The 19173-nt window shown below is 39.6% G+C and overlaps 1 protein-coding gene across 2 annotated transcripts; it reads right to left on the bottom strand.

The window, feature by feature from the left end:
* Positions 1 to 51: 51 nt before the first annotated feature.
* Positions 52 to 15238, bottom strand: prlra (prolactin receptor a). Of its 2 annotated transcripts, XM_031317486.2 has the most exons (9): positions 14969 to 15238; positions 9093 to 9183; positions 8698 to 8830; positions 7187 to 7356; positions 3713 to 3879; positions 3309 to 3450; positions 2669 to 2765; positions 1873 to 1942; positions 52 to 1732 (listed from the first exon to the last, which is right to left on the bottom strand). In XM_031317486.2, the coding sequence occupies exons 2-9, from the start codon at positions 9163 to 9165 to the stop codon at positions 662 to 664; spliced, it is 1923 nt and encodes a 640-aa protein (XP_031173346.1). In that variant the 5' UTR covers positions 9166 to 9183; positions 14969 to 15238; the 3' UTR covers positions 52 to 661. The 2 variants fall into 2 exon arrangements, with proteins under 2 accessions (XP_031173346.1, XP_035847184.1); XM_035991291.1 differs by lacking the exon at positions 14969 to 15238 and having other exon boundaries at positions 9001 to 9131.
* Positions 15239 to 19173: the final 3935 nt, after the last annotated feature.

The raw sequence follows: 19173 nt of genomic DNA, 5'->3' as shown, positions 1-19173 counted from the left end.
AAGAAGTTGAACGGAAACTGTTAAAAATATATATATTTTTATCAGAGATTATTTAAAAAGGTAAAATTATATTTTTTATTTCATGTGGTTCACTCTGACCAGTAGTGGGCGCTGCAGTTCCCCATAATGTCTTTAAGATATAGTCTTCTACAACAGGAAGCAGAGAAAATAAGCACATACAAAATTGAAACAAAACAAAAACATTGTAAGTGTAAGCTTTCTGCAACTGGGATTTTACACAAATCATTTTAACAAACACCCACATTACACCAGTATAGATCAATATATCTGATAAAAGACAATAAAAAAGTTCATGAAACATGCCTGTGAGGAGAAAATATTTATGACAAATAAAGACATAATTAATCATAATGGCAGCATTAAGTAACACATACTTTATACAATCAATCATATTCTTTCTGAAGTTGAATGAAGATTATTATTCAGATCATTCAATCAAATTTTTCTTCTTCAAAATGTGACACTGAAGCATAATTAGAGAAAAGACATCTCTTACATGAGGAAAAAATGGAAAATAAATACAGTTAACAGCAAAATATTGTCTTAATCCTCCAGTGTTAGTGTTTTCTGTTAGTGTTCAGTCCCGACCTAAAACAGGTGTTGCAATGTCCCGGACCTGCCAGTTGAGCTTATGTGGCAGTTAGCAGGTGGGCAGGGTGCACATGGTGGCAGTGTCAACATAACCATTCATCGCCAGGGCCATGTCGCCCTGAACCGGCATGGCAGTGTGAATGCAGGCTGTAGGCTTCTGAGTAGTGTTAACTGTGGACGATGTGTAGCAGTTCCCTGTCCCTCCATTAATCTCCTGGTCCACACCAGGGCACCAGTCTTCTTCCATCACCTCTCTCTGGAGCAACAGCATATTGTCACTGTCCACCCCCTTCACCTTGCTGTAGTCCTTCCCCTTGGGCATCTGGGGGTAACCTTCAATGCGGCCACAGCCTGACACAACAGGCTGGAGAAGCACCAAATCCTCTTCGTTAACCCTCTGGACTTCAACGTACTCGGTGGACCGGAGAGCGGGCGACTGCAGACCAGCAGGTGCCTGTTTGCGGCCAATGTTGGAGATGTTGACTTCGCTGTGGGCCTGGAGTTGCCGGCCGACCTGTGTCTGGGGATGGAGCAGATGAGGTTGCTTGTTGCCCAAGCAGAAGTCCCAGTTGCTCGGTCCGAGAGCCTCCTTGGTGCTGTGGCCAGGCTGGGTGAGGCAGGAGGATGTGGAGAGGCAATGCTGTTTGGCCATCTCAAGTGAGCTCTGTTTGTCCAGTGGGTTTGAGCTGTACTGGGGCAGTGGAGAAAACACAGAGGGCCAGGTCTTCACCCTTCCATTGGACATGTCAGGGCTAACCATGTCTCCATGAGCATAGGTCAACGTATCTTTCTCCCAGCCCTTCTGGTGCCTCTGTGCCTCTGTCAGCATTCGACTGCTTGCCCTATCTGTATGCCTCCCTTCTTCTTTTGTCTCCCCACACTTATCCATAAGCAGAGTGTGGCTATCGCAACTGCCCCGGCCAGAGTCGCTGTCAGATGTGGAGCGCTCACATTTGAGGCAACCACCATGTAGATCCTTGCTTTCCTCCTGCATCAGCTCCTGCTCCACGGGAACATACACCTCTAAGTACTCCACCAGCAAGTCCTCATAGTTGGATGATGTGGTTGGAGGGAAATTAGACACCATCAGTGCACTGAAGATCTCGTCAGACTTGCCATTCTACACACAAAGAGGAAAATTCAGTTACAGAAAAGTAGTGATACAATAGTCATACGTCCTTTGTCTTATTTCAAAATGATTATTTCCAGAGTTTTTGTATAAATCAAAACCTTGTTCCATACAGTATATAGCTGCTTTACCTTGAGAAGCTGATTATCAAAGCCTTTGATTTTAGGACCAGGGACTGGTGGCAGAATACAATTCTTTAGACTTCACACATGGAAAAAAAACAAGATATCTATGTCAGGGCTTGTGAGCAGCAGAGGAACAATCAATAAGTATGAGATGATAATAACAATCTTATATCTTGCTGTACAATATTGAAGCCCAGAATATCAGCAGTTACATAAGCCATTTCATTTTATGACCACAACTTATGTATCACATTATCTCAAGATATTAAACTGTTTTAGTGAAGGTCTTTCATTATCTTGCAATGACAAAATGATAGTTTAGTTTCCATCAATAAGAAAGATATGCAAATAACAGTAACTGTAACACATGACAATAACATTTAACTATTCTGTAATAGCTATTAAATAATAGCTTTAGAATTTTTAAATAACAGACATTGGTTTTCTTAAGTATATACTTGAATTTCTTAGTTATACACTGACAATAAAAAAATGAATAAAGTTGTAGTCACACTTTTCTCATTTTCTAATTAATAATTGGGATTCTGTGTTGTAATTCTACAACAAAGCACTGACTAATAATGTGCTTAAAAAACAAATATATGCACCTTTTTAATGGGATAGTTCAGTCACCATCACAACGAAAATAAAAGGTATCTTATGATATGCTAATGATTATGTTGTGAACTTGAGGTAAACAGCTGCTCTGGGCCTCTGTAGCATATAATATGTATTAATATTACAATAACAAATAACATTTAACCAAACACACTGCATCATAAATGCATGATCATTGTTTTACCTGCGGCTGTTCATGTGAAGCAACCATGTGAGGATGAGGAAGATGAAGGCAGAAAAGATTGTAAGGAGGATCCACACTGATTTCTCTCGATGAAAATCTGTAAGACACAACCCAACAACGTTAGTGTCCTATTATCTATTTATTCCTATGGTAATATATATTATAGGATATTAAATTAGTTTAATGCATAATTACATAACCATCCTGCTTCTATCCAATTACCATTGGTTAAAGGCATGATTGACATTTTGGGAAATACGCTTATTTGATTTGTTGCTGACAGTTAGATCAGGACTCAAGTCTGGATATGGTTATCTTATAGCTTAGCATAGCATAAAGACAGGGAAAACTTTGGACAGAGCCGGACTAGCTGTTACCAGTCTTTATGCTAAGCTAACTGTCTCCTGGCTGTAGCTTCATACTTGACAGACAGTTATGAGAGTGGTATAGACCTTGAAGATCAGATCTCATCATCTAACACTCAGCAAGAAAGCAAATAAGCAAAGATCCCCCCCCCACCCAAAAAAAGTTGCACTATCACTTTAATAAATGCATCATATCTTTTAAAAAAAAGTACATGGTATATATATTTATATATACTGTGAAGTGTACAGTAGATGATTGTTGGTAGATGTCTTACAGTCAGGAACTTTGATGTAGGAAGTGGAACTCCATTCACTCCAAAATCCATGATCGGGCTTACAGCGCACCTCAACAAGGTATTTACCACCTGACCGCAGGCTGAAAATGTTAAACGTCTTCTGATGGCCTGCAAGGTGCATCTGGAAACACAACACACACAATTGACACAATGTGACGAGTTATGCACAGCCCAATCAGTCTTTGAAGTTGTTAACAACAAAAGAGTTAAGGTATAATTAAAAAAAATGAAAATGAATCATCCGGAGAAAATGTATCATCCTGTCAATATCCACAAAGAGGTGGAGGTCAGGTTAAAATGCACCTCACGAGTAGTTCACTAACATGGGCGTTGAACATTTTAACCGCTTGGCCACTCCCTTAGACAGGTAACAAGTTACATACCTCCCACTCATTTTCCTCCTCCAACTTGACGCGGAGCTCGTAGATGAGAGTGATCCAACCTGACCGTGTGTCAGCTTTTTGTGGCGGTTCCCATGACACCCGGAGGAAGGGCCAACCCTTGTCCTCCATTATAGTCACGGTTTGCTTCTCTGGAGGATTAGGCTTGACTGGAGAGGGAGAGAGAGAAAATGTGAATGAGTAAGGGTGTGTTTAGTGTGGGTGTCACTGAGAGGGAGGAAGACAAAAATAATGTAATAATGTTCATACCACAGTTACATAATACGAGCCAACTGTGAGTGTGTAAGGCGTTTCCAGTGTTCTCAATAGACAGGTGACCATGTCTCTTCCTCTATGTAAAAGTACACCGTTGCACACCTCCAACTGAGGTCATTGTACTTAAAGAGTGTCTTTCCAAATTTAAGATAAGTATTTAATTTTATGTATTTGTTTATTTGTTAATTTCACAGGAAAAGTGCTCATTAATCAACAGCAAAGTAACTGTAAATGAGCCAGAGTCAGCTCAGCAGGCATTTTGTGGTGCCGTGGTTGAGATAATTGTCAGTGTTTAGGCTTTAAAGTGGCCATATTATGCTCATTTTCAGGTTCATAATTGTAATTTGAGATTGTATCAGAATAGGTTTACATGGTTTAATTTAGAAAAAACACCATATTTTTGTTGTACTGCAACACCCTTTTCACCCTGTGTCAGGTCTCTGTTTTAGCTACAGAGTGAGACCTCGCAACTTCTGTATTATCTTTGTTGGCAGTCGCACATGCGCAGTAGCTAGGTAAGCTCACAATTGCTAGCTAGTTGTTTCTCCCACTTCGGCCTGTACAAGGCAGGATTAGCTGGGAGACTTCTTCTAAACAAGGGCACACTTCCAACTTTGTGTGGAATACCTGCATAACAGGGACATGTCAGTAGTTCTATACAATTTATTTTTGCAGATTAGGGTGAATTTGTGTGTGTTGTAGCAGTGTTTTACCATTGAGAACGAGCTAGTATGCTAGCATGCTAACGGTTAGCCCCCTAACCCCCTCGTTTCGGCTAGTGACGTAGAAAGCCGTGCAGATTTTGAACAGCTCACCCGGAGACTGAAGGCAGGACACATTCAGAAACCCGTATCTTACTCAAAACAGCATGGATGGTTTTTCTTCAAAGTTTGTATGTGTGGAAGCACCAGAGACACAAAATAACACCCCAAATCCCAGAAAAAGTGATTTTTTCATAATATGGGCACCTTAAGTTAATCTTATTTAAGTTATCTTCTTGAAATATAGTTGACAATTGTGGAGGTAGGACAAAGGAAGCATAGGACTAATAACCAAATCAGGTCAGTGCTGTGCAACTATTAGAGACATGAGGAAGAGGAGCACTTAAACCTCAAGGGCAAGGAAGATACATTAGTCTTTACACTCCCTTTTGGATATTTCATGAGCAAAACAACTTTTGTACTCTGCAACATGACAAGATGGGACTAATTCCATATCCCATTTAATATTTATATATTGTTACATAATATCAAGTAGAGCTGCCCAGTATTTATATATTCAATCAGATGCCAGATGAAAGACAAAGGCTGGAACTATTCTACATGTTTCTTGTCGTCAACAAATCACATGAAAATACCAAAATCAGCAGTTACTTCATCTCCCAGTACTGTCAACTGTCAACTACCCTACTCTGTCTGTGGCCTTCCCCATCCCCAAGCCCCATGTGTTCCTACTTTTAAAATGGGTCACAAATACAGTATATATATATATATATATATATATATATATATATATATATATATAAATATAAAAAACAGCTCGGGCCACTTTAGATCTTAAAAACCATCACTCAAAGAGGAGAAAATAGTGACGTTGTTGGGGACTATTTTCAGCCATGGATTAATTCGTATTTGGTGCTCTGGTGAGTATTTCTGGCAGCAGGATGGTGTATGTGGGATTGATTCAAAATAAACTACACATGCAACATGTCAGTGCAACAGTGTGGCACTTTTATGTGTTTATGATAGTTTTTGAACAACAATGCTGCCCTGCAAAGGCAAAAGACCTTAACTCGCTAGAATGTGAAACTGAGAAAAATTACTTAAACGTTTCTGTTTTGTCCAGACAAAATATTATAGGTAGGACTCCCAAAATTTGACAACTAGTTGCTATAATGAAGAAATGTTTGTATGCAAAAAATCTTGAGCTCTTTGCAAGGCACTGTATCCGTATCACATTCTCATTAGGGGCTGAGCCCCCCTAAAGGTCTGATCCTAGAATCGCCCCTGGTTAAGGGTTAAGGGCCACCAAACTGCTCTAAATGCACAGTCAGCGAACTCAACTTGGATTACTACTTTTTAATTCTGAGATAACAGACAGAGTCGACCGAAAAAAAGTTGGAATTACTTTTACCATTTGGATTTGTGTAAGATCTGACATGAACACCTGCAAGAAGGAAATATGGCTCAAACATGTATGGATTGTTGTGGATACAGCAGATGACGTGCATTGTTATGGATTATATCTTCCATGGATTATATCAGATTGCATGGAAAGGTAGGATGCCTGTGTATTTAATAATTAGTTTTCGGCATCTGATGTGATGCTCCGCCAAGTGAGGAGGTGTGTCAGCATCAACGTTAGCGCTACGTGACACAGATTTAGCTAGCTAAATTTAGCTAGCTCCAGACTGTCACTGTGTCATGTGTATGTTATGTGGTTTGGTGACAATTAAAGAGCGGCAAACTTTGACAGTATGACAAAGCCAGAGTACAGTAACATCACGGCGGCACAGTAACATCTCTCTTGATGCCTGGCTAAACAAAGTCAGAACACCGTAACTCAACTTCAGCGTGCCGGAACAAAGGCAAAGAGCCGTAACAGCTGTTACGGTGTTCTGCTGTGGTTTCTCGTATCGTTTTGGATGTTACGGTTGTCATAGCCCTTTATTTTCTCGTTAAAACAATCAAATTGACTCACGATATTTACATGATAAAGGAGGTCTCAAATACCCCAAAAATGACATTAACTCATTTTTGACCAAACATGACGTTACAGCATTTTGCCTTTGTAGGGCAGAATGGATGTCTGTGGCATAGAGGACAAAGATATAGGCTTAGGATAGTAATATTTGTTACTGGGATCAGTTAGTTTTTGGTTTAAATATAGAATATCAACAAATTTATTCTTTAAGCCCCTTCATTTCTCTTACATTTGGTTTGATCATTATTAACGTTTGTTCAGCAGGCTGACAAAATATTTTTTAAATTTCACTGCTTTAAAATGGTGACCTTTAGTGCGCAGTTACAGCTGGAGGGAGGGTTAGAACACTTAGAGAGCATTAGACCCAGTGTAACCCGGTGTGCCATTGAGCAGCTGTGTGAGTGTGTGTTAAAATACACATTTTTAATCCTCATAGGGAAATTGTGCCTCGAATATAACAACGAGAGCAAACACGACCCAAAACACACATTTCCTTACCAATGTACACTACATCTACATCCACGGGGTCGGAGAAGGCGCTGCCCAGTGTGTTGGTGGCCACCACAGTGATGTTGTAGTTGACCCAGATGGACGTGTCGTTCTTGTTAAAGAAGCAGGAGTTCTCTCCAGCTGTGTGGTAGTCGGGACACTCGTACACTCTCTCTGAACTGCAAGAGAGGCAGGGGAACAGCACGTCATTGCATGTGTGCATTTGTGCTGTACTGCACTGTTCCATTTCCAAAGAACAGCATGAATTCTTCATGCTACATTTCCTTAAACTGTGTGTTTATGCTGTCCTATTACGTCTGCACCCTGTGTATTATTGGGTTTGCATCTTCTTTTTTTTTAATTCACTGTCAGAAGCTCCTACACAACCGTCTTTCCCACCACAGGTTTGCCTCATCTCTAGGATGTTTTCTCCTCAAAAGGACATCCAAAATAACTCAGCTGAGTCCCAGTAGACCTGCTGTAGCAGCAACTGGTGCGAATTGGTCAGAGGAACCATTAGGTAGATTTCTGAAAGATTGTGTGAACTTCTGCATGCATGACGTTCACCCAGCGGTGAAGTGAAAGGAAGCCGCTGGTGGCTACTCTGACCTACAACCTCCCCAGGCAAATGGCAGGGGTTGGCCCCAGACCACCAGGTAGGCTGCTCACTGACAACTGCGCCAGCCATACTGACATTAAGCTCGATTATTCTTCTATGTTGATGTAGTCTGGATTGACGACAATTCATTTACTGATTAATTGCCGGAACATCCGTCGCCGCCGGATCATCCGCCGAATGTCCCTCACCTTGCAAAACTCTGTGGGTTTTGGGAAATATCAACAAAATTTGAGCTAGCAAGCTATTTGCTGAAAATGGCAAGTTTTGAAGAAACTTTAGATTGTGCAACAGGGCAGGCCTGCTTGGTTTCGGTGAATGATTGTAAAGATTTACAAAGAATATGTTTACGGCATTTACTATCTAACTGGAATGTTTTGGGACCGATAGGTGGGATTGGACGAAAAACACACAGGGATACACTGGTAAAAGCAAATTACGTTTAACCATGTATCCAGCTTATATAAATAGCTCATGTTACTGTATTGTGTGAACAATTAACTTCATTTAATATTGTATGTGCCGTTTTCGTTTGCGGGGTGCAAATGTTCCACCAAAACAAGTTTCTTCCCGAGACCAATTTGCAGATACACCGTCGCTGCGACTGGAGCTTAGCGCAGCCCAAGACAATTGTGATTGGTATAAAGAAATGCAAACAACCCAGGCTGTTTTTTTTCTCCTATCCAGGAGTGTATGTGTGGAAGGACCAGACCTTACTCCGCAGCGCTGTGGTTTGGTAAGCGAGACTAATGTTGATCTGACGTCCTCATCTTTGCTGATTTACACTGTAGAGCCCTTCAGACCTGACAAAATCAAACCAGCTGCTGCAATCGTACATTAGAATTCTCGATGAAGAAACTCAATGAAGTTAGTCTGTTACAGCATTAAACTGGAAGCCACTCACCTTTCTTTGCGATAGTACAGGGCGTGGGTAGTGGGCAGTCCCCCATCAGAGCCTGGCTCCCACCAGCAAGTGAAGGTCTCTTTTTCGGGAGAACGGCATCTGGTCAGTGTGGGCTTCCCTGGCGGGCTGTAGCCTTAAAACAGACAGGAAAAAGAGGATATGAAAGCAAATACTAGATAATATTCTTAACAGTGTGTATTATGTTACAAAAATAGAAGTGGCATTGTCAATGATGTGTAATATGCCACAAAAATATCAGATATCAATATCAGATCAAAGATAAACAACACTATTACTTAGCACCTTTTAATTGTGCAGCTGTGGCTCCTGTTTCCTGTGTCATCTCTCAAGATACTGAGACTGTGTTTCAAGTCTGGCTTGATCCAAACACTTACGTTTTCCCATTATATGTGGCGTGAAGAACAGCAACAACAAAAGCAGGACGAGTTCCACGGCTTTCTTCATCATGGTACCACAAAGCCTTGGCTGTTGAAAAAATAAACAAAAGACAGGTGAGTATGGGAGAATTGTCTGATCTGTGCTGTTGACAAATCAAGTGACCCACAATGTTTGATGCTGTCTGCCACAACAACAGAACTGCATATTCTTGTATTGAGTCACAACCTGCTTGCATGACAAAGGAAAACCGCCTGCTGTAGCTGAGATGTTTTGTTATTGTCACACACCCTGCTTGAGGGTAAAGTCATACGTGCAATATTACAATTAATTTAAAGCCCTTGAAGACATAATTAGGAAGAGATAAGATAAAAGAATGTCATCCACAAGTGAACCGTTTAGAATACTGGATACATTAAGGTAGAGATAATATATGCTTTTCAGCGGTGATACAGAATATAATTACAAAAGCAATTTGTTTGAAAACATTACTGAATCCTGTCTTTGGACTTAACTTACAAAATACCCATGCCTTAAACAGACATGATCATTATATTAAACTGACACAAAATCTCAGAGCAGTAAATGTGATGAACTGAAAGAAAATCTTCTACAGTGGATGTATGCCGTTTCACTCAGGATTAAAAAAACATCATCTCCGTTTCTATCTACCTCTACCAACTGGCACATACAGCGTGACTGATTGCATAACCTCAGTTCAGGCTTTTGCCTCAACGACAGAGACGCACACAGCGGGAGGTGGGTTTGTCCGATTCCCATTCACATGACTTGGAAATCTGCGACTCCCTAGCCATGTGCAGATGTTTGAGCTATTACTGAAGGGCAGGGAGGGGAGAGAGAGAGAGAGAGAGAGAGAGAGAGAGAGAGAGAGAGAGAGAGAGAGAGAGAGAGACAGAGAGGGTAAATAGATGCTGGAGCTGATGTTGCACTTTATCCCTCACATGCTCTCTCCCTTTCTTCTGATTACTGATGACGAATTGTTGCTGTCAGTTGAGGATTTGACGTATTGAATAGAGAGATCTCTTGACTTGCTCTACTCCATTGAAGGCCAGGAAAAACGTGAAGTACCGACATGCATGTTTAAATTCTTACACATACTACCTCCCAGACCCAGTCCACCAGATATAAACCTCAGAGCGATCACAGGCTTAGCACTCACAATAACACCGATCACCCCCTCAATCAGCACTTCACATTACTACCATCTTGTCGGAGATAAAGAACACTTTAATGGAAAAAAACTCGCTTCAGCAGGAGTTTTGTCCCCTCTGCAATGGCAGCCCTGAAAAATCTGCCTCTGGATGCATACATGGAGATTTTGTGTACTATAAATGCTATTATATGCAAATGACTCCTCTCTATAACTCCCTCAAAACATTAGGCTCTCAAAACATTTAGCCAAACATGGAAAACGGATGATGCAAAAAATGTACGAGGAAGTACGAGGAAATGGAATATAAGAAATGCTCTTCCAAACAGACATGACGTGAGAATTCACTATTGCTTCAGAAAAAGTTATAACAACATTGTTATTTTAATTATAAGCTTTTCTAGTGTGTATGCCCCACCCACATCTGTGTACTTGCACTGTCCCACCTACCTGACAAACATTGGCATGGCACCTGAGGTTTCTCACTGGTTAGGATTTGTTATTTGCATTACAAAGCTGTGCAGGTAGCTTGTTTTAAGGCCGTTACACTACCTTAATAACATAAAGACTTCCGGTAACTGACTGTTCCCAACTCTTCTTTATGGTGCCTTAATTTCAATAACCTCACCATGATCTGATAATTGGCATTAAGGTAAAGGATTAGCCACCTGCTGTATATAGCCTTCTTATGTAATCAGTAGCCCAAAATGAATAAGCTGCTAAGCTGGGAAAGCGTTGGCCGTGAGAACAGTGAGAATCTTGTTCCCCTTAACAGATAATAATGGTCTGGACATTTCTCAGTTTTACCTCAGGAGCCCCTCGTTTTATTTGTTAATTACATAATGTATTTCCCTCCACATTTATGGCCATCATAGAAAGCCAACTTACATTTAACTGCTTGCTTACTGACCCACTGCTCCATAGTTGTACATATGGTTTAAAGTGGTGAACAGTTATGTGGCAGGGTTAAAATGACAGATATACACTTGAGAAAATGATATAGAAGCGACCAACATTTAAGGTAATTATGTAAAATGTCTCATGTCTTGAAATAGAGCACAGGCTTTAATACCCAGAGATATACCTGCATGATCTAACATACAAAAAAAATCAGAAATAAGTCAGTCAGGTCATGGTGAGACTATGAATTATTTACGATTTGTGTTCGTCCGCTGCCTCTCAATATCAAAAGGTGAGAAGAGTACAGGTCAAATGACATGTTGAGGTAAAAATGTGAGCAGTGAAGCAAGATGATCCCCTCCGGGCATGGTAGTCCGACAGCCGACCATTGCAAAGGTGATTAATAAGGAATTCTAGGATTCTAAGGATTCTAGGAACAGCAATACACAAAACATCCTTAATGATTTACGGCACAGCCACATATTTCAGTTTTATATTAAATTAATTTTTAAATGCAGCACACATAAAATAAGCAAGCAAGCCTCCTTTTCCTCAGGGCATAGCCGCTCTGCTGTGGCCACTATCATAAATGAAAGCTTCAGTATATAGACAATACAGTGACGGTGTCTTCAGATCTACAGCAACTATTGCTCCACAGGGAATTCACACACAGTAGATCAACAGGTTTGGCATGACAGACATGTGGCTCGTTGTTGCAACAGCTCCTTAAGTATCTGCCCTCATAACAGAAAATATAGATAGTGTATGTTACAATTTGAAAATTCAGCCATGGATAGAAGAAACATGTAAAACATAGATAGTGTACATTACAATTTGTAAATCTGGCCATGAATTGAAAGGATATGTAAAACAGATAAGAGGAATCACTCAAACTGCTTTCATAAAATGTTGACCTGTGCTCCTCCAGAGCAGACTAAACACTTCTTGGTACTGTAAAATAACCGGTTTGATCATCAACTGAAACTAGGAACTAGGAACTAGGAACTTTTTGTTTCTCAGAAAGGTATTTATGGGCAGAATGCAACAGAAAACAAGATGTCTAACTTGAAGTTGCTGAATACATTTTAAGGAGATGAAAACTTGATTGTAATGACCGCATGGCTTTTCTATAAATCTATTGTCACCCTGACTACAAAGATTTAGTCATACTACTGGTGGATACTGTAGACTTACACAAGCTTAGGATCCCAGTTTAATACCAATCGATATGTTTGGGTATAGTTCTCATATACTTTCCATCTTTTGCTCTGTAAAAGACAATTTCCTTTTGTACATTCACTGTACAGTGAGAGTTAAAAAATACACAGAACTACACTAAGCTCAAGGTACAACAATGTGACACACAATCTGCATACAAAAACACACGCAGGTACAGAGCAGTATGGTGGCGCTTACTCACTCACAAACAGCAATGTGCATGTGTCTGCATAAATGAATAAACGGCCCCCAGAGCACATTTATGTCAACTACATACAGTAAACCATTAAAAAAAAACACAAATCATGTGTTGCCTATTTCAGCACTGTTCCAGGTACACTACCTACAACACTTTTTACTAATTTGTTGTTGTAAATGTGTAGCCCTGTGAAATTGTACTTCCTCTATGGTCTTGGCCAACCTTATCCTGTGCCCTCCTGTGTTTTAAAGCACTCACGCAACGGAAAAAAAAGACTTCAAGGACACCAGACAACACAGCCTTGACGTTAAGAATTAGATTAGTAAGATAAAAGGAAACAACTGTATAGGTGGCCACTATAGTTCCACACATTAGCCTGGTGCATGTGTTTAAAGGTGAAGTCAGTGAACATCTGATTTATCCTGACACAACTAGGTTGTGAGGGATAGATTTGACCGTAGGTGGTTCTGCTAGGAGATAATTGAGGCTGCAGGCATGTGCTTTTCTGATGGTGCGTTTAATAAAATCCCAACTCAGCTCCATCTGGTCTGTCCTTGACAAATAGAAACACTGAGTGAGCTAGCCATGCTGTGTATGTACACATGAGAGGGAAGAATGGATACTTCTTTTGTGGTTTAATTACAAAAAATAAGGCAGAGTGCATTAGTAAGTAATTGCCTTACAAAAGAGTATAGGGTTGTGAAAAGAATTTATTGTCATGAGTCACCACTTATGTTGCCCATTACTGTCTGTTAGAGCTGGGCAATATATCGATATTATATCGATATCGTGATATGAAACTAGATATTGTCTTAGATTTTGGATATCATAATATTGTAATATGGCATAAGTGTTGTCTTTTCCTGGTTTTAAAGGCTGCATTACAGTAAAGTGATGTCATTTTCTGAAATTACCAGACTTTTGTAACTGTTCTATTATTTGCCTTTACCCACTTAGTCATTATATCCACATTACTGATGATTATTTATCAAAAATCTCATTGTGTAAATATTTTGTGAAAGCACCAATAGTCAATACTACAATATCGTTGCAGTATCGATATCGAGGTATTTGGTCAAAAATATTGTGATATTTGATTTTCTCCATAGCCCTACTGTCTGTGTCACAGCAGCAACAGCACCAACCAGTACATTATAAATAATAATAAAATGTAAGCTCACCTGTACAGAGAATACCCACATTACACTACACTTTCTGTAATATTAAATGAGCCTTTGTCACAAAACAAAAGGCCAAAACCAGCGCTGCCTTTCTGACCTGGAGAACTGATCAGACTGATCTCAGAATTATACCTTTTAAATGTGAAAAAGTTGTTATAATTGGTGTGCAAGCATTTGAAAATAAAGGCACAACCAGTGTACTGATTAAAAAAAGAATCCTAGATGGATTTTATGCTTCAATTATGCTGTGTGACCTATTAATAACAGCTGCAGTTAGCATGCAACACTGACTGTATAAAGGCCAGTGCAGGGCTAACAGTGAAAATAGTCAGTAAGCTGCAGGCACCCTATTGAGCTGATCAATTTGGTGCTATAATAGCCAATGGCCTCTTTCACCTCTTCCTGACCAGAGGAGGACCAGATCATGAGAATGGAAATCCCATTATGTGGCTGACTCCCCAGCATCATCATCCTCCTAGGCTGAAGGAAATAACCTGCTAATCAGTCAGCTGTCAACCAGGGAATATGTACGATCCAGAGGAACACACAAAGAGTGTGTAAACTGATTCATAGTAAGGTTATTGTTATTTGTGACTAAATTTCCCATTTTTTTTGGTAGGCTATTTCCCTTAATTTCATGCGGTTACAGTTTAAAAAAACAGCCACATGGCAAGTTCGACAGATTTAATTATGCTATAGGAAAACTCGCATGATGACTCACATGATCTGAAATATATCCATCCAAAAACTATCCATCCAAAAACTTTTTATCTCTATCTCATTTAATAATAAACACTTTAACATAACTGCTTGGGTCTTTAACTGTAACAACAAGCATCAACAACAGGTTTGATCTTCTTTTAAATGATATGGCGATATGGTCCTTCATAAACGTTTGCTGTTACCTGCGCTTCTAAGCAGCTTGCAACAATAATGAACATATAGACAGGAGTTTATAACATAAATTGTAACGTTCAAATAATGATATTTAAAATGCATTAAATTGCTGTTTTAATGGCAACATGGTTGGTACAAAAATGATCCTGATGGGGGGGGGGGAATCGTCAATCGGTCCATCATCTGAAACTGGCCTGAACACGCTGCCCACCAATGAGAAGCATACAGTAAACTCTACGTGCTCAGCGCCTCTGTGTTCACTCGGTCCTGATGTTACAATACACAAGATAAATGTAGGCTGTATCTTACCAGCAGCTGAGAGGAGTTTTAAGTCTCTCCCTCGGTGCCTTAGCCGTGGTGACTCCTCTGTCGGTTCCCAGGAAAGCGGAACTTATACTATTATAACTGGTTTACCGGGATGAAGGGAAAGGGCACATGCGTTGCAACTCAGCCGTCCTGCCAGCGACTCAGCGAAGGAATCGCAACATCCACTCTCCGTGCCTACCTCAATGATCCTGAGGAGGGCGGGGGCAGATTGTTAACCCTGCCCCCGGCTTTGGTGGCCACCACACAGTCTGTGGTTGCCACAGAGGAGGGACAAACTGATGAGTGTGACATTCAGCAGAAGTTTTTCAAAGGCGTAACAATTGAAAACGAATGGGAGATTTGGGAGCTTAAAATGTGTTCAATGTAACATCTTGTCATTCAGATTGATTTGTTTTGTGTGTCTACCCAATTTCTTTTATATTAGGCCTACATAATATTCCTTTTCAATTTGTGTTCATTGTTCATTATCTTCAGGGATTGTGTGACCTAGTGGTTGTAGTTAAGGTAGGCCTATCTCTCCAGGATTTAAATGACAGTCAATGCAATTTCCTCCTAAGTAACAAAACAGAGAGGGAAACCTACTTCTACTCCAAAGAAGCCTATCTTTCCAAAATGTAAACACATTACCTCACAATCCGTTGTACCATCAGGGAATTCCCTGGTATCTTAAAACAGACTTAAAACTGCCCTGTACAACACCACTACACTATGCCCTTGCTGTAAGTATATATTTATTTTGTGTATAAAAAGATATAACCTGTGGGTTTTCTCAGCAAAACAATAAAAGTCATCTCTCCTCAGTACAACACATGCTGACCTTGTTTTTACACATGGTGTAGATACTGAATTTGTTTTGCTAAGGATTTATGCATCAGTGACCACAAATGTATTTTATTTGACATTTGCTTTACATTGGAGTCTCAACCTTCTTGCCATATGAGACCCACCTGTTTCATAAACGTCAATTTTACTATGGGGTTTGACAGCAATATTGTTTCAAATGATGGACAGGTGGACTCAATGCTCTTCTGTGCTCCTTTACCTTTACCTGCATATATTTTATGTGGTGTTTAATCTTTGATTTATTTCTTTGACTGTGAAGCACTTTGTGACTGGTGTCTGTAAGAGGTGCTATATAAATGTTGTGTGCTACCTTAGTGATTTTTACTCACTCTACCTACGTATGAACAAATATTGTAAACCATGTTGTGACCATCAGAACGCTGTGACCTTATAAAACAGTGTGTACCCTCTCTCCTCACTGGTTCCTCTTACTGGGAGCTGTAAACATAGCGAGGTCTCCCACATGTCATCCCTATCTGTCTCCCCCTGCCCTCCCATGTTCTGTCCCTGAGTCACTCTCTTAAGCATTAATGTGTGTTTGTGTGCATGTGTGTGTGTGTGTGTGTGTGCATGCATGTGTGCGTGCGTGCGTGTGTGTGTGTGTGTGTGTGTGTGTGTATGTGTGTGTGTGTGAGAGAGAGAGTTTATCTATACTTAAACTGTTGATATGACATGAATATGTAAAGGATTAATACTCTTTTTTGTTTTTAATCCTCTATTATAGAGGAACACACATCGTTTAAAAGAAAAATACAGCCATAATTGACAGGTTTTTACAACAGGATGTAACCCTGACCATGATCAGCACTGAACAGAATGTAATGTCTCAGTTTGTGTATTTCTTTCTAAATAGCAAAAAGTATATTTGGCTTGGAAGCTGTCTTTACCCTAAATAGGACTAAAACCAGTATGGAAAAATGACGTGTGGACTCCTGTGATTCTTAAAAACACAAGTTCTCTGTGCAGGTACACAACATGCAGGCTGCAAATTTCAGCTGTCAGAAATTTTGAAGTGCACAGAAAAACAGACAGCTGGGAGGATACAGGAGGAGACAGAGACAGATTCCGTTTAGGGATCTGTTTCAGGATCCGATCATTGTCTCCTGAGCCGAACTTCCTTTCCTTCCACACACACACACACACACACACACACGCACGCACGCACACACACACACACACACACACACACACACACACACACACACACACACACACACACACACACACACACACACATGCATTCATGTGAAAGAATTCCTGGAAAGTGGTGACTGTGGAAAACCTATCTTCAGGTTGAATTGTGTGAAGAAATCTTTAAAAAATGAAGAAAAACAAGAATTGTTCGGATATTCAGTATAATGACGATCTCTATCAAACAGTGGTGGAGGAAGTATTCAAATCCTTTACTAAATAAAAATACAACACTGTAAAAGTACTCCATTACAAGTAAAAGTCCTGCATTGAAAATGTCACATAAGTGAAATTATGTAAGTATTATCAGCTAAATGTACTTAAAATATCAAAAGTAAAAGTACTGCCCCTTGGTTATAATGTCAGATATCATATTATTGGATAATTATTACATTATTGATGCAATGACGTGTAAATAGGATTTTACTGTTGTAGTTGGTTCAGATGGAGCTCATTTCAATGATTTTATACAGCATACTATCTGTAATGCATTATGAATGAATGCTTAATTTCGACATGTAAAACAATACAATAAAAACAAAAAGAACAAAAACAAAATATAAAGTTAACATGTCCGAAAACTAATAGGAAAAAGCAGAAGTTTAATCCTACCCCTTTTCCACTACTATATAATAATCATCATGAATGGATTCATATTTAGATCATATATCTTTACCACATTCTTTATAATTTCCTACCGATTTTCATTTACACCCCACAAAAACATACATATTTACATATTCACCACAGAAAATAAAAAATGTGTTATACAGCAAGATCATTATGTGATCACAGCAGTTTTGTGTGTAAAATCTTACCTAAAAAGAAGCTGTCATATAAATGAAGGGTAGTCAAAAGTACGATATTTTCCTCTGAATTGCAGTGGAGCAGAGGTAGGTCTATAAAGTTGCAGAAAAGGGAAATACTCAAGTAAAATAAAATGACCTTTAAATTTGTACTTAATTACAGTACTTGAGTAAATTCCACCACTGCTTTCAAAGTCTTGATCTACTGTAGGCCTACATGCCCTCTTCTTGTGAAAAAAAGCCTTCCTGTCTGAAAAATGTCAGTGATTTGTGTATGATGTCTATGAAGTCAATGATGAGTGAATAAAAAAACCGTCTCTAACATATTTTATTTAAAGAAAAAACGATAGCATATTAATATAGATTTTTTTTTTTTTTGGACTGGCTTATTGATAAGCCTTGGTGCATATTTTCATTAATGCCTAAACGCAGCTATTTGTGAGTAGAAAAATTCCGAGCTAAACATTTGGACGAAGTGTCTGATTGTATTAAGGGTGGCTTGGGAAATCGCCGGCCCTCCCCTTTTTAGCTCTACTTAGAAGCAATAATGTTACGTAATATGACCATCTGCTCTTCATGTTGATTTAAAAGTCCTGTGACTGGTGACATGGTGAATGTGAACATTTGAACCAGGACGTGCTGTCCTTTTTACTTGATGTCTCTCATAATAAACGAGTTCGTGTTGCGTGTACGCAGCAGCAGAGGATGTGTTAGATGTTTTTGGTGTGACAGCTTGCATGCCTGTGCTTGCTTTTTGATGCTGGCGCTGTTGCAAAAGAAGGTCTTGAAAGAAGAGAAGCACGAGCTGCAGTCAGAGATGAAGGACTGAGGTCCACCTCACCTCTTCCTCAATAAAACAGTTTACAGTGTGTAACTGCGCTTTGTGTCTCTGACATTTGCTCTATTAATCACTGGACCATCTGGTATCAGGTTTCAGAGCCAAACCGGTACAAGAGATCACGGCTATGTAGTGACATCTAGCGGCGCCTTTGTGAACCGGTCCGACAAAGCAATCTGTGTTTATGTAGTCTAGAATTTCATCAGCGTCTAGGCGGCAGTATAAGACCAGTGTTGCTCATAAAAGTGATTAAAGAAACAAACAACATTACATTCACATGTCTATCGATATGTTAGCGAGCTGTGCGAATGAATATAAATGATCGATTAAAAGTCACATAGGCCTATTACAATACCCTATAAACATAGCTAAACTATATATAAACAAAAGAGTTTGTAAATGAATGAACCCACTGTGAATAGGAACTCTTCACATACTGGACCAATGAGTTGTAATACAGTTCTTATTCGATTTGGCACATTTACTGAAATAAACTTACACTTGTCAAA

The sequence above is a fragment of the Sander lucioperca genome, chromosome 14 (assembly GCF_008315115.2).
Source record: "Sander lucioperca isolate FBNREF2018 chromosome 14, SLUC_FBN_1.2, whole genome shotgun sequence".
NCBI classification, from domain to species: domain Eukaryota; kingdom Metazoa; phylum Chordata; class Actinopteri; order Perciformes; family Percidae; genus Sander; species Sander lucioperca.
The sequence above is the reverse complement of the archived record's forward strand: the minus strand, read 5'-3'. Positions and strand labels throughout refer to the sequence as shown.